This window comes from Girardinichthys multiradiatus, chromosome 7, assembly GCF_021462225.1.
Source record: "Girardinichthys multiradiatus isolate DD_20200921_A chromosome 7, DD_fGirMul_XY1, whole genome shotgun sequence".
Taxonomy (NCBI): domain Eukaryota; kingdom Metazoa; phylum Chordata; class Actinopteri; order Cyprinodontiformes; family Goodeidae; genus Girardinichthys; species Girardinichthys multiradiatus.
The window spans coordinates 5,908,107-5,925,091 of NC_061800.1; the positions used below are offsets into that span (position 1 = coordinate 5,908,107).

Consider the following 16,985-nt stretch of genomic DNA (forward strand, 5'->3'; position numbering starts at 1 on the left):
GTGCAACTATATTTCCTTCAGATGTCACATTAACAAACAGAGACCATTTTGTTTGGAATTGAAACTGTTCTGTGAGGATCTGAGGTTAGAGAACTTTAGAAAACAAAACCCACCATGAACACCAAGGAACATGGAAACAGCTCAGGGATCAAGTTGTGGTGAAGAGTATGGCAAAACCTGCCGAAGCATGGTGATGATCACCTCATCTGATAGGCTGAGCAAGGAGAGAGAAGCAGCCAAGAGACCCATTGTAACTCTGGAAGAGTTGGAGACACCCAAAGCTCAGGTGGGAAAAATCTGTTGTCAGGACAACTGCTGGTGATGCACTTGACAAATCTATTTTTTGGGGTGTTTTTATGGAAAGAAGAAAGCCTTAAATCATGTAGTTTGCAATAAGCCAAGTCGAGGACACAGCAATCACTGATCATATGGAACCAAAATTAGATTTTCTTTTATCACAGAATGCTATGTGTGGTGGAAAACAGTGAACATGATCTTGAACACCCCAACCCAACTGGGAAACGTGGTGACAAAATACCGCTGTGAGAATATTTTTCCTTAGCATGGACAGAAAAATGGGTGGGAAGATGGAGCTAAATGCAGACAAATCCTGGAAAAAAAAAACAATAACGGACTGCGAAACACTTGAGCCTGAGGCGGTGGTTCACCTTCCAGCAGGACTACTGGTCAACTAAACATACATCGAGAGCAACAATAGATCAGTGTATTCATGTGTTAAAATTACCAAAAGAAACTGGGACAATATCTGATCTCCATCCAATCTGATCGAGCTTCACATATCTTGCCAAAGAGGGTGGGCAAAAATTGCTGTCTCTATACTTTCAATGCTCGTTGAGATATACCCCGAAAGACTTGAAGCTGTAACAGCAGCAGCAAGTGGTCCAACAAAGTATTAACCCAGGAGGCTGAATAAAAACAATTTTGTGAAATATTCTGAAAACCATGTATCATCAGTGGATGTAATGTAACATGTGAAAGGGTTTAAGGGGTATTCATGCTCTTGCAAGGCACTTTAATGCCTGCAGAGCATGTGCAGCAAATCATTTGGTTTGCCATCATTGGTTTGTAAGCTGCTGTAATGTCTGTGATGGGATGGTGACCATGAGTGATGTAATGAGTGGGTTAAGGGTGTTACAGGCAGTTGCTGAAGTTACTCTGAAAATGTTCTTTACAGACTTATTTATTCTGTTACTGTTGGTGGAGTTTTTGCCAACCATGGTATTCAACATCATGGTCCTGTGACATCTACAGGTCCTTCTCAAAATATTAGCATATTGTGATAAAGCTAATTATTTTCCATAATGTAATGATGTAAACTTTACATTCATATATTTTAGATTCATTGCACACTAACTGAAATATTTCAGGTGTTTTATTGTCTTAATACGGATGATTTTGGCATACAGCTCATGAAAACCCAAAATTCCTATCTCACAAAATTAGCATATTTCATCCGACCAATAAAAGAAAAGTGTTTTTAATACAAAAAACATCAACCTTCAAATAATCATGTACAGTTATGCACTCGATACTTGGTCGGGAATCCTTTTGCAGAAATGACTGCTTCAATGCGGCGTGGCATGGAGGCAATCAGCCTGTGGCACTGCTGAGGTCTTATGGAGGCCCAGGATGCTTCGATAGCTGCCTTTAGCTCATCCAGAGTGTTGGGTCTTGAGTCTCTCAACGTTCTCTTCACAATATCCCACAGATTCTCTATGGGGTTCAGATCAGGAGAGTTGGCAGGCCAATTGAGCACAGTGATACCATGGTCAGTAAACCATTTACCAGTGGTTTTGGCACTGTGAGCAGGTGCCAGGTCGTGCTGAAAAATGAAATCTTCATCTCCATAAAGCTTTTCAGCAGATGGAAGCATGAAGTGCTCCAAAATCTCCTGATAGCTAGCTGCATTGACCCTGCCCTTGATAAAACACAGTGGACCAACACCAGCAGCTGACACGGCACCCCAGACCATCACTGACTGTGGGTACTTGACACTGGACTTCTGGCATTTTGGCATTTCCTTCTCCCCAGTCTTCCTCCAGACTCTGGCACCTTGATTTCCGAATGACATGCAGAATTAGCTTTCATCCGAAAAAAGTACTTTGGACCACTGAGCAACAGTCCAGTGATGCTTCTCTGTAGCCCAGGTCAGGCGCTTCTGCCGCTGTTTCTGGTTCAAAAGTGGCTTGACCTGGGGAATGCGGCACCTGTAGCCCATTTCCTGCACACGCCTGTACACGGTGGCTCTGGATGTTTCTAGTCCAGACTCAGTCCACTGCTTCCGCAGGTCCCCCAAGGTCTGGAATCGACCCTTCTCCACAATCTTCCTCAGGGTCCGGTCACCTCTTCTCGTTGTGCAGCGTTTTCTGCCACACTTTTTCCTTCCCACAGACTTCCCACTGAGGTGCCTTGATACAGCACTCTGGGAACAGCCTATTTGTTCAGAAATTTCTTTCTGTGTCTTACCCTCTTGCTTGAGGGTGTCAATAGTGGCCTTCTGGACAGCAGTCAGGTCGGCAGTCTTACCCATGATTGGGGTTTTGAGTGATGAACCAGGCTGGGAGTTTTAAAGGCCTCAGGAATCTTTTGCAGGTGTTTAGAGTTAACTCGTTGATTCAGATGATTAGGTTCATAGCTCGTTTAGAGACCCTTTTAATGATATGCTAATTTTGTGAGATAGGAATTTTGGGTTTTCATGAGCTGTATGCCAAAATCATCCATATTAAGACAATAAAAGACCTGAAATATTTCAGTTAGTGTGCAATGAATCTAAAATATATGAATATTAAATTTTCATCATTACATTATGGGAAATAATGAACTTTATCACAATATGCTAATATTTTGAGAAGGACCTGTATATACAGCATTCCAGTCTCTTCCAAACTCATAACACTCAGAGTAATCCCTATCAAAAGGTCAAGTAGTGATGCTGTTTAAAGACTGTGTGAAGAATCCTCCCCACTATTTGACTGTCCGATGCTACAACAACTGCCTGCAATACATTTGCTTGGTCTGTAATGACATTACTTGTGTTCTGTGGTGCCCATTCTGGACAGCAAACTCCTTGCATACCCAAACATTTTCATCACTTGTCTGTTAACCAAATGACACTCAAATAAAGCTGATCCTTCTGAGAGATTAACTTGTATTCTTACCTATTTTTATGCATTTTTCAAAAAAGAATAAGACTCAGTTTTTACAAAACAACACTTCTTTATTGTTGCAATGTATGTAATCCCAGTTTAAATTCGTATGTAACAGCAGTCTTTAATAAAATACATCTGAAACCCAGCAGCCTACAACAGGGTGAGCGGTTTTCTCCTCCCATGGGCCCTCTGGCCTGAACAGCTCAAAAGCAGGCACATTTCTCATGCAAAAATAATAAAAAAACATGCATTTGATTTAAATCCCTATAGAATATGCCCAACATTGCATCTCACTGCAACCAACGCCCCACCCACATGGTGCCAAGGATCAAAACTCCACACATTCAAGGGAGTTTGTCTTTCAGTGTTTAAAAGTCCAAGAAAGTCATCTGTGCTGTTTCTGTAACAAAGTGGGAACCAGAAATCTGAGTGTCTATATTACAATATATCACAATATTACAATAGATGGATGGTGCATAAAGCACCTCCACAAAACTAACTGAGGTCCTGAGACTTCTGTAGTGTTCCAGTCTGGATGTTGTAGCTCTAGCTCCAGGCTGAAGTCTCGTACCAGCTCCGCCGTTGGTCAGATATATGTGTGCTACATAAGAACTGTGAAAGGTTCCACACGACGTGCAATACAAACTCACTGCTTTATCCTCTGCACAAATAAGCCAAAAGCCTAGAGTGATTACATTTCAAAGGAAGGTGCAAGTGTTCTCGTTGATGGCTTCTTCTGGATAAGGTTTGACTGACTGAGGGGAAGTCTTTACATGGAGAAGGCACAAATGGCTGGATGGCTAAAGCTCATGGGAAATGTAGGACATACAATCTGAAAAGGGTGGCCTAAAAACTACAGATGCATCTCAATAATAGAACGTGTCATTGAAAAGTTTATTTATTTCAGCAATTTATTTTACAAACAGACACTATTCGTTAGATTCATGATGATATATTTCAAGCATTTAAATGTGTTAATTTTAATAATTATGGCCAACAGCTAATAAAAACCCAGAACATTTCTTGCAAAATGTAAATACACTGCTCAAAAAAATAAAGGGAACACTTAAATAACACATCCTAGATCTGAATGAATGAAATATTCTCATAGAATACATTGTTCTGTACAAAGTTGAATGTGCTGACAACAGAATCACACAAAAATCATCAGTGGAAATCAAATTTATTAACCAATGGAGGCCTGGATTTGGAGTCACACACAAAATGAAAGTGGAAAAACACACTACAGGCTGATCCAACTTTGATATAATGTCCTTAAAACAAGTCAAAATGAGGCTCAGTATTGTGTGTGACCTCCACGTGTCTGTATGACCTCCCTACAACGCCTGGACATCCTCCTGATGAGACGGCGGATGGTCTCCTGAGGGATCTCCTCCCAGACCTGGACTAAAGCATCCGCCAACTCCTGGACAGTCTGTGGTGCAACGTGACGTTGGTGGATGGAGCGAGACATGATGTCCCAGATGTGCTCAATCGGGTTCAGGTCTGGGGAACGGGCGGGCCAGTCCATAGCTTCAATGTCTTCATCTTGCAGGAACTGCTGACACATTTCAGCCACATGAGGTCTAGCATTGTCCTGCATTAGGAGAAACCCAGGGCCAACCACACCAGCATATGGTCTCACAAGGGGTCTGAGGATCTCATCTCGGTACCTAATGGCAGTCAGGCTACCTCTGGCGAGTACATGGAGGGTCATGCAGCCCTCCAAAGAAATGCCACCCCACACCATTACTGACCCACTGCCATCTGTGAAGAGCACAGGGCGCTAGTGGCGAATTTGCCAATCCTGGTGGCCTCTGGCAAATGCCAAGCGTCCTGCATGGTGTTGGGCTGTGAGCACAACCCCCGTTTGTGGACGTCGGGCCCTCATACCATCCTCATGGAGTCAGTTTCTAACCGTGTGTGCAGACACATGTACATTTGCGGCCTGCTGGAGGTCATCTTGCAGGGCTCTGGCAGTGCTCCTCCTGTTCCTCCTTGCACAAAGGTGGAGGTAGCGGTCCTGCTACTGGGTTGTTGCCCTCCTACAGCCTCCTCCACGTCTCCTGGTGTACTGGCCTGTCTCCTGGTAGCGCCTCCAGGCTCTGGACACTACGCTGACAGACACAGCAAACCTTCTTGCCACAGCTCGCAATGATGCGCCATCCTGGATGAGCTGCACTACCTGAGCCACTTGTGTGGGCTGTAGACTCCGTCTCATGAACCACGAGTGTGAAAGCACCACCAACATTCAAAAGTGACCAAAACATCAGCCAGAAAGCATAGGTACTGAGAAGTGGTCTGTGGTCCCCACCTGCAGAACCACTCCTTTATTGAGTGTGTCTTGCTAATCACACAAGATTTCCCCCTGTTGTCTATTCTATTTGGACAACAGGTGTGAAAGTGATTGTCAATCAGTGTTGCTTCCTAAGTGGACAGTTTGATTTCACAGAAGTTTGATTTACTTGGAGTTATATATATGTTGTTTAAGGGTTCCCTTTATTTTTTTGAGCAGTGTATATAAGACCAATATAAAAGGATGCTTGATACAGAAATGTTATGTTGTCTGTTCAATGTTGTTGTCAAGAAATACTGCTTACTTGACAGATGCCCACTGACACCCTCCACAAGGAAGTCAATGTTAACGAAGCTGTATCCAAGTATATTAATGGAACAGTGAGTGGAAGGAAAAAGTGTGGTAGGCAAAGGTGCACAAGCAACAGTGATAACTACAGGACTTACAGGCGACTAAAGGATTGTGATGTGTTGGGACCCCAGCCATGCTATACATGGAGGAACATGGACTCTTAACTGTACACAGATGCCGGTATGAACTTCATGGAACATTTAAAATAAATCACATTAACCTATTTACTGCTCAGTACAGGAAGAGGAGGAGTCAGAGCTGGAAGAACATGCAAACAGACTCCCAGTCGGGAGACGAACCCAGGACCTTCTTGCTGCACAGCAACAGTGCCACCAACATGCGCCACCGTGCAGCTCCTGAAATAATGTAAATAATGTTTATTTCATGACGTTTGGTTTGGTTTGTACTGAGAAAACTCAGCTACTCGAGTGCTAGCAGGCTATCTGCTCACCTAATGTGAACAGACGTTTCATTGAAGCTAATTATATGTTCTGTGTTGTCTTTTAAAGTTAAGACAAACTTTATTCAAAGGGTGGTTTTAAACACAGAACGCCCATAAAACGCCATCAATGCTTATGCATTTTGATCCTTGTTTTAATGGTATTTTCAGGTACATGTTCAACTTTAAGGAAGGTCTCCTTTATTATCTGAAACCACCTCTATGAAAGCAACCTGGGCTTCCTTCACACCTTAGCAGAACCATGGCTTTATCGCCTCCATGACATGCTGCAGTGATGCAGTAATTCATGCAAAAGTGTTGAGTGTATGTCAGTAGGCTGACATTTTTGTAAGAAAATAATTTTCTATTGATTTGATGTAATATTGACATGTTCTGAAAAACTGAGTTTAAGGTTTTCATTCACTGTAAGCCATAATCATCAAAATGAACAGAAAGAAACACCTAAAATATTTGGAATAAATCTAAATGATATTTGAGATTGACTTCCTAAATTAAATTCCAACATAAATACAGTTATTGATTCTAATTTGTTGAGGAGCACCTTACAGAATGAGCGTGTGGTTTAGGAACTAAACTCTTCCTTTTCTTTAAGCTTTCCTCTTTGGCATACAACCCAACAGTACAGAGTACGTCAGTTACACCACGAGAGAACCTGGCCTTCCTGTTGTTAGAAAATGAGTGAGGGGCTGATGTGTTTATGTGCCATGGGGCAGATGATTGCCTTCCTTTAGGAAATAAAACCTGGAATGAGAATGAGTAACTTTACATTCCAGGCCCTGGTGCGCTGACTCGGACCCTATGGTTTGGGATCTTTATGTTTGCCCCTGCCTCGGAGGGGGAGGGGGGTGGGGCATCTATTTTGGGGTTTAAAAGCTAATAGCGATTTTAGATGAGAGGCTGAAATAGGCCCCAGAAATGGTTTTGTGTCAAGAGCTGACTGCGTGAACTCATGCCACAGTTCTGTGGGATGTCGGGTGCTAATATTCGGAGGATGATCAGTATATGGTATACTAACAGCCAGTCGTGGGTACTCCTCCCAGGTGTATTGTGTTCTCCTGCCTGTCTGAGAAGGACCAGCTTGCTGCTGCTGATCTGTTTCTAATCTACCTTTTTCTGCTGACTTTCTCGCCATCGTTTTGTTCACTGCTGTGTTACGCAACATAGACCAGCTTATAATGCAGGATCCTCTTCATCAATGAAACTGAAGTCTTCTATAGGGGTTTTTCCATCTTCTTCTTGTCTTCCCCACTCCTGCATCTCCACTTGCTGGGGATTTGCAGCGGCTCTCACCCCCTCATGGCGTCTCTGTGGGTTACACCTCAGTGGAGTCTGAGCGTCTCGTTTTGTTACACTCCCAAAGTCTACAGACAAGGGGAGGGATAGGGTGGAGGCACAGGGGGGAGCTGCAGTGGGTGTGTTGGGGATGAAAAGGGAAGGCCTCAGCCGGTGAGCTCCAGGAGAAGAGGTGACGGATGAGGGTGCTGAGCGGTGGGACGATAGGGGAAGAGGTGTGTCCTGAGATGGGGGTGGGGGGAGCAGGCCTCTGCTGCCACAGCTGGTTGGTCGTGATGGGCAAGGAGAAAATGATGGTGAGGAGGTGAGGGAGACAGAAAAAGACAGTGACGTTGAAGAGGTGTGAGAGCACAGAGGAGGCTGGTCCTGCAATGAAGGTAAGAGGATCCCATTACTGGGAGACACCTGGGGACTTTGGGACACTGCGGACCCCTTTAGAGGTTCTTCCTTAGATAAGAGGATGTTCGAGCCAGTTGTTTTCTCCATATTCCCCCCTATGGGGCTGGCTGGGCGCTGTACTGATGCTGACGCAGGGGAATCAGGCCTTTTTGGTGAGTGAAGAGTTGGGAGAAGGCATCGTGGCAAACCCTCATCCTCCGGGTCTCCGCTATCCAGCAGGGAGTGAGCCTTTGCTTTCTCAGGTGAATAAGGCGCTGCTATGGGTGGCGCCATGAACCAAGAAGTGGATAACAGCTGGCTGGCACTGCTGTGAGGCGGGGTGAGGTTTGGCACCATGCTCGTCAGCACTGGCTGTGGGGCTGCTTGAAGGAGGGGCTTAATCAGGCGAGTCATTTCCCGCAGCTCCTGACTGAGGCTGGACACTTGTTTGGAGAGAGAGTTCATCTGCATAATAAAGAGAGAGACAACACCGTCAGGTCATACTGCATCACAATGCTAGATCACATTTGTTCATCAAAAATCTGTCAGCCCTATTTGTGTACAGTTTTTGATTTTTTGGGAATATAATAGAAGGTGTGGCATATCGTGAAGCCAAGGTACCAATCAGAGCCTCCCTCCACCACAAGACACAGAACCCCAAGTTTTATACCGGTTTGCATATTGTTATGTAAATGTTTGCCAGAAGAAGGATGAATGTGACTCGTACTGTAAAAGCACTTGAAAAACTTCAGTAGCAGTCCATTTACACGTTTATAGTCAAATGAGTTCCTCTTTGGAGAGCTGCAGTCAGGTGTTTTTATGGTACTCTTTGCATTTCAATACATAGTCTGCACTCTTTCCTATAAAAAGTACTCCTGCCTCAGTTTTTATTCTGTCTGCTTCCTCTTTCAAACCCCAAGTTGTCACAGCAGAATGGTGGATAGACCGCGGAGCCAGGAGGGGAGAGCACAGAGGTGAGATGAGGCCCCTGCTGAGGTGTAGTGGGGAGTAAGGAGCCCAGGATGCAAAACTTTGCCCCTCATCACCCTCCTCATCTTCACAGATAGATGGTAGCTTCTTCACCAGGCCATCGTTGTATTACATGACCAACTGACTTTGGTCGGATGTGTTATACCTAGGATTAACTGCACTGGATCTGTTGTATTGGACTGGAGGGGGGTGAACTATGCGGGCTATCAGCAGGGCTTCCAGATTCCCTGGTCTAAACATTTTGCCTTGTTGCCTGTTTTTGACACTTTGAATAAAGAGGAACATATGATCTCTTATGATGCTGAACCTACATTTGACTAGCTGTTAGTTGGCTGAAAATAGAAAGGTTCCTGGTTGGACCAAGTCACAGCTGAAGCAATTAGGCCTGGATTAAAGTACTGATTTATTTCACATATTAATCCTATAGCGATATGGTGATCTGACCACATGCCATGTGGATGAAAGATGGTTATCATCATTCACATCCATCAAAAAAGGTGACATTGTAAGAACTACCGTGCCATCAGCCTGCTCTCCAGTGACAGAAAGGTCTAAATGAAGGTTAATAAATTACAACTCCATAAACACAGAAAGCAACAAGCTGGTTTTTGACATGGATGAGGATCCTGTGACCAAATCATGTCAGCTGATGGAAAAAGAAACTCACTGTGCGTGGAAAAGAGTCCTGACTGCACTGCATCCTGGAGAAAGATTTGTACCACAAAAGGACACTGCACTTCCACAACCCACCTATGAAGGTTCAGCCAGTCTGGTCCAGATCCAACATCATATCTTCAAAAATTCACTATAAAGAACAGTATGTGCCAAGGTGATGTAGTCTTCCCACTCCTGCTCCATTTCGATATCGATGCCATCATGTGAAAGGCATTTGAAGGCTGAAGGGTTTGTCACTGATTTGTGACCAATCTCATGTTGGCAGATGACCACATTATTTATGCTGATGATGATGTCGAGTCCACATTGTTCACTCTATACAGTCTTTTGACCTCAAGATCAAGGTGGGCAAAACAAAAGGGCCCACAAGGATGAATCATCGGCCACTGATTATATTGATGGTGTTCAGATTGTACAGGCACAGACGTTTAAATAGCTCTCTGGCGACAGTGAGGGAGATCAGCAACAGAGATCCACTGCCAGTGGGTCCAGGGATTTGACATTCTCATTCATAAGATGTGTTTAGAAGAAACTCATAATTTCCCTATGGACCATAATGCACCTCTTCTGTAGTTACCCTATCCCTCTCATTAGATCTCCCTCCATCTCTGAGACCTTGGCCATTCTCAAACAAGCCCGGAACAAATTCAAGGTTTTTTAAATCTGGCTTTTCTTTCAGATCTTGGAGTTTTTCCTGTGTGTCCAAATTACCAGCAACGCTATACAAGAACGTTGCCAGCAACAACCAGCTTTTGGAAAACAAGTCCAGAAACACAGGCTAAAGTGTCTCAGCCACATCTGCAGAATGAATGTTAATCAACCACCACAGAAACTCTGAAGAGTCCAACATTATCCACAAAAAAAGACCTGGTGCAAAGCAAATTGATGATGACCTCATGCCTCAGTGTTTGACTTCAAACAAACAAAAACCATCTCCAGAGAAAGTTAAGTGTGGAAAAAAAGTGTGGGCAGTATTCCCATCCAGGTGCCAACTAGGCACCATAGAAGACTTGAACTGGAATGAATGTAATTGAAACTGAATGTCACTATACTGTACGATTGTGTGATGTAACAGAGTACTTAGGAAAGACTACAGAGTCGCCCAGTATTGACATCAGAGAGCAGGGTGAAAAAAATGTTGGTGGAATAAAGACACGTTGAAACATATAGTTGGACTCACAAATATTTTATTAATATGACATCTTAGATTGGTTTGAAATGAATTGGACTGATCTGCAATGAACCTAATTCAATTCTAAATAACTGGATATGAATTAGGGCTGCATGTTTGTGTATATTTGCGTTCTTTTCAGGTCCTCCCAGAGTCTAATGACATACATTTTAGGTTAACTTGTCTCTCTAAATTGGCCTTAGGTGTGAGTGTGTTACCTTATAATGGACTGACAACCTGTCCAGTGTGGACCCATTGAGATCGGAACCAGACCTCATTACCCACATCCATTATGCGGGTATAGATAATGGATGAAAGGATGAATATGAAATGGATCATTTTATAAAGTGCTTTGAGATTACATTTTTTGTGAATTGTCACAATGTAAGTGAACTAAACTGAATTTAATATGTACAGAATCTGCCTTTACTTTCAAGAATGGAATGAATATTACAATCCTATTAATCTAATAATCTCAGTCTATGTGTAAAAATGCAACAGTCATGATGCATCAGATCAGTACTTACCTCCTCGGTGAGCTTTGTCACACTCTGCTTGATCTCAGAGTGCTCACGGATGCCTACAGACAGCATGAAGAGAAATGCTTTAATATTAAGCTCCTAGAAAATGCCTCAATATGAGACAACACACACCAGTGATGGTGTGTGTGTGCTTTACCTGCGTATGGGGAGGGTGGAGCTGCAGGCGACATGCTGGGACTGAACTCAAACTTCTGTGAGGAGGTGGAATTAGTCTCTGTTTCGATGCCATCTACGAATCTTTGCAGGATAAAAAGGATTAAAAAGTAAGATGCATGAGAAGAATGCCAATCAGGAGTGAAAGGACAGTAATTACAGGACGTGTCTGTGTGTGCCGCACTGCATTTCACACTAACATTATAAACCCCCCCCCCCACCATCAGCTGCTCGGCTATTATAAATCTCTGGCATGGCTACACAGCAGGCACACGGGTCTGTTGCAGTGTGAAACCCTGCACACAGCAGCCAGGTCCCATATGATCCACCAGCTATGTAATCTACTAGTTGCCATGGCAGCCAGACACAGATTGCTGCAGAGCTCACTGCAGTTTGCAGTCTTCCTGTGGCTCTGAGGTTGTGTCTGGAAGTCACATTACTCATCTTTGTGATTACTGTTTGCAACTACAGAGAGTGTGTTAGTGTGTATATAGACATGTATTTATGTGTTACCTGGGGCTGAGCTCAGGTGGTGCACTGCTGAAACTAACCACCGGTATCTGCAAGGTGGAGGGTCGCGAGTACTCCGAGGGAGCACGGAAAGGTCGTGGAGCCAGGAGGGGAGAGCGCAGAGGTGAGCTGAGGCCCCTGCTGAGATGTAGAGGGGAGCGAGGAGCCCGGGATACAGAACCCTGCTCCTCATCACCCTCTTCATCCTCACGGATGGATGGTAGCTTCTTCACCAGGCCACCGTTGCTCTCCCAGTCCTTCTGAGAAACAGGAGGGTCAGAGCTTCAGCTGAGGTCACATGAGCGAAGTGAAACATCACAGTTGTTAATAGCATGACCAAAGATTACTTCCTAAGACTATAACTGCATCAGACTAACTGTCCTGTGGTAAATGTAAATGGACTGTAGTGTTTTAGTTGTACCAGTAGGTGTCAGACAAACACAAGCTTTTTTAATGCACTACAATTCAATGCACTTGTGGTTTTCATTTTTAAATTTCAGCACATCTATGTGTAATGAACTATTATTTCTATATGTGCTGTTGGCTAAGTGGTATAAAATCTGGCAAAGACAAGATGACTTTTCAAGATCTTTCAAAATAAAAGACCTGGATTATACCACCACCATCTTGGTGAAACTGAAGGGTGACTGAAATTTTTCATTTTTATAAAACTGATCAACAATATTGTGTTGAGAAAGTACAAAAACAAACCAATAAAGAATTTGATGTCAAAACACACTCAAAAATGTTGCAGAAGAGTCATGTTTGTCATTTTGTTTTAGCTTTGGGAAAAGATTATACCGATTGTTGCTGAATCTGTGTCTCAAAATACCAGGTTTTAGCTGCTGAAGAGTTTTCAGTCTGATTCTCCTCTTCATCATTCAGCAGACATTTTCTATGATACACTAATCTGGACAGCAGAGAGACTACTCAATAACTTAGATTCCGTGTCTCTGAATGAATACATGTATTTAAAGACGTGCAATATGCTGCTGACCTACTGGAACAAGAAGTTGCTTTGCTAATAGCACAAATCTCTCTAAACTACCAATATACAACTCTGCATGCTACTAAATAGACCTTTACACATCATGAAAGTCGGCTTCGGCATTCCGATTTTCAAATCTCTGATCCTGACTCATACATCTATGCTAATAGTTCTCATCTGTGGCACTTTAAACCCAACGTCTACATTTTCAAAACAACTGGAAAGTAAAACCATCTAAGAAAAACAAAAAATGTCCACTGCCAATACAGCGTCAATTCGTCTTGGGAATGACATATACAAGTCCTGCACAGTGGTCAGAGGGATTTTAAGCCATTCTTCTTGCAGGATAGTGGCCAGGTCACTATGTGATACTGGTGGAGGAAAACGTTTCCTGACTTGCTCCTCCAAAACATCCCAAAGTGGCTCAATAATATTTAGATCTGGTGACTGTGCAGGCCATGGGAGATGTTCAACTTCACTTTCATGTTCATCAAACCAATCTTTCACCAGTCTTGCTGTGTGTATTGGTGCATTGTCATCCTGATACACGACACCGCCTTCAGGATACAATGTTTGAACCACTTGATGCACATGGTCCTCAAGAATGGTTCGGTAGTCCTTGGCAGTGACGCGCCCATCTAGCACAAGTATTGGGCCAAGGGAATGCCATGATATGGCAGCCCAAACCATCACTGATCCATCCCCATGCTTCACTCTGGGCATGCAACAGTCTGGGTGGTACGCTTCTTTGGGGCTTCTCCACACCGTAACTCTCCCGGATGTGGGGAAAACAGTAAAGGTGGACTCATCAGAGAACAATACATGTTTCACATTGTCCACAGTCCAAGATTTGCACTCCTTGCACCATTGAAACCAACGTTTGGCATTGGCATGAGTGACCAAAGGTTTGGCTATAGCAGCCGTGGTTTTATGTTTTTTGGATACAATCCGGGTTTCTTTATCTATTGCAAAAGCAGTTCTGATGTGTTTTACAAATTATTATTGAGCTGGAATAAATGGCTTCTCTTCTTGAAAGTTTTATGGTCAAACATTGACAATAAGTATGCTTGGAGAAGCCAGGGTGATGCACTCGAAGTTAACAACACTGTACCAACTGTCAAGCATGGTGGCGGCAGCATCAGTCTGCTTCACTGCCAGTGGTAGTGGTTCTTTGCCCAAAGTTGATGGTATAATGAGGAAGGGGGATGACCTCCAAATTCTACATCTAGATGGTTGAAACCCAGACAGTTGGGTTTTCCAACAGGAAAATGATCTCAAACACACATAAAAACAGATTTTGGATGGATTAAAGAGGCTAACATTAAGATTCTTGAATGGTCTTTCGAAAGCTCTGCCCTCAACCCTATTGAAAATTTATGGATTATTCTTAAAACCCAAAATCTGTGCAGGAAACCAATAAATTTAGATTAACTTGACCAATTTTGCCATGCAAGAGTGATCTAACATCTAACAAAAATTATGCCAGAAGCTACAAAGGCTGCAAAAAGTTGTGTTTTGTCTAAGTACATGTTTATGTGTAGATTTCAGTTTGTATCTATATTTCTAACCTTCTGTAGATTTGAGAAACTGAATAAGTTCTTGTTTTTGAAGTCATTGTAGTTGTTTAATAGTTAAAATCAAAAACTCCAAATTAAAATCCTATTCATGCTGATGATGCATTTCTTCTGGTTGAAAACAGTTTCAGGTTACACTTTTAGATCAATTGGTAAAGTATGATGAGTGTTTTTTTGAGACTTACCCCCAGGACCCATATGACTATATTGATCACAGTATGATGATAAACTGGGTGGGTGGCTGAGTCAATGCTTTAAGCGAATGGGTTCAAGTATCTTTGTGACTTGTACATGAGTGATGGTGGATTGGGGTGGGAGATGGATAGATGGATCTGGGCCTCGTCTACTGTAATGTGGGTGTTGCTCTGGTCTGCCATGGTGACGAAAGAGTGGAGATGGATGGAGGGATGGAGGAGGGATGGAGGGAGGGATGGGATGGGATTATGAAGTGCAGTCCGGATGTGAAAAATACAGAGATTTCCTCCACCCAAATGAATCTTTTCAGAATAACATCCAATGCAGGTGTTGATAATGCTAAATTGTTCTTATTGACATGGTTTAAGGTGACTGGGGAAAGTCTGATAGACTTTGGAGCACAGCAATGAGCCAGGATTGCTCCATAGCTCAGAAAGACTGAGCTGTTGCTGAATGCCTCTTTTTTACTCCATCCTGATGCCCCACTGGTCATTTTAATTTGTTGTTGAGGGATCCTCCCACAGCTACTCAGCTTGTTAATTTTACAATTTATTTTAGATTTCATATGAGTCTCTCTACTTTGAGTTTACTGCTGTCATCATTCTCTAATAGGCTCGTATGTTTTAAATGTTAAAGAATAGTCAGTGAAGGCAAACTAATTTCCTCTTTTATTGTTTCAAATCTTTCTTAATAAAACAAATTACAGACTAAAGCATTGGTGGAAATTAAGAAAATGTTTCCTGCTTGTTTATAGATGTTGCTTTGCATAAATCAAAAAGACAATGGAAAAACCGTGTCGACAGAAAACTGAACTTTAGAAACAGAATCCTAATGCATTTAAACATATAAAGCTGAAGTTTAAAAATGCATCAGTGGGTTGTTTACATCAAAAGTGAATCAAGACATATTTTAAGAGCTCAAGCCCAGGATTCTCATTTCACTGTTGATAGATCATGGAGAAACACACAGTTTAAACAGGTAAATACTGTATGTATTTTTGTCCTTTTTAAAGATCTGACTGAATATTTTGTCCCATCTAAAACATCAACAACTTTTTTTACACGTTAAAAGTTATAAGCAAACCTTCCAGACAAACTGTTTCTATTCAGCCTTTTCCTGATGATCATGCCATGAACGTTAGCATGCTAAATGACTCCTGTAAAGTCTAACATAGATCTTTTTTTTTTTTAGCAATTTCTCTGCCAATTGCACTGTTTGACCTTGGGATAAATTTGCAGGGATGTCCATCCAGGAAAGATCGGTGGCTGAATTAACTTTTTTTCACTTGTAATATTTCTCTCCATAAAAAGGTTAGATTTCACTTTGTCTTTAAATGACCTTTTAACCCTTCCAGGTTGACAGACAGCTAAAATTACCTCTTTAAGATCATTGCAGATGTCTGTAAAGCCGACCTATGTTCTGCAGAGCAACAACGGCCAAAATCTCTGCTTTATGGATGTGTTGACACCTGCTGATGATAAGGTGCATTTTGCTTGCAGAACCTTACCACTACCTTTAAAAGTTATTGAGGAATATAGGGTGGATGGAGTTTTACCATTGTAATAACAGCCTTTAAGTCTTTCCCATGTTCCTGCTTACAAATGAAATAATTTACAGTTTTTTAATAATGGTAATGCTGCTTTACTGAAATGTCCAATCAAGAATTGTGTGAAAAAAAGAGTCTGAATAAAGATGAATTTATTTAATGTTTGTTTGAACTGAATCTTTACTATTAGAAATATTGGTTTAACTAATGACCAAAATAAAACATTTTCTGTCTTTTTTAAGGTTTAGTTTCTTTTTTCATGTACCAGTCAATTGGCCAAAGATCAGAATCAGGCAATTTTTCTCCTGGTCAGCTCTCATTGTTGTTCAACATGTCAAATACTGGAAACCTGATCTCCCCTACCTCACCCCTATTTCTTTACATGCATTAACACGAGGAATCAAGAACTTTAAGGCACGTCCTTCAGGTGAACAAAAATAAGACAAAGATTAAGGGCATTTGATGCATAATAGGAATAATCTTACAAATCCTTTGTTTTCTATTGGATTCCTTACCACTACGTCTATCAAAGATCCTCCAGCACACGTCTTTCTCTTGTATGTATTATAGTTCTTAGAATAAAACATTAGAATGAGTCAAAATGGAAAAACCTCAAAGGAAACTGGAAATCTGTGTCAGCCTGATTGGTTCATCTCTATAAATCATGCTGTTGTAGAAAGTGCTCCCTCACAC

General features: G+C 42.3%; 1 protein-coding gene across 2 annotated transcripts in view; it reads right to left on the reverse strand.

Annotated features, from left to right (window-relative positions):
* Positions 1-6,138: 6,138 nt before the first annotated feature.
* The window catches only part of kcnh3 (potassium voltage-gated channel, subfamily H (eag-related), member 3), a 398,012-nt gene continuing 387,165 nt past the window's right edge, over positions 6,139-16,985 (reverse strand). Inside the window, exons 12-15 of one of the 2 annotated variants that reach the window (XM_047371306.1) lie at positions 11,993-12,246; positions 11,463-11,563; positions 11,312-11,364; positions 6,139-8,413 (exon numbers count right to left, since the gene is read on the reverse strand). In XM_047371306.1, the coding sequence (XP_047227262.1) occupies positions 7,448-8,413; positions 11,312-11,364; positions 11,463-11,563; positions 11,993-12,246 (1,374 nt within the window). In that variant the 3' untranslated portion in view covers positions 6,139-7,447. Of the gene's footprint in view, positions 8,414-11,311; positions 11,365-11,462; positions 11,564-11,992; positions 12,250-16,985 lie in introns of both variants that reach the window. The other variant, XM_047371305.1, reaches the window with a different exon arrangement.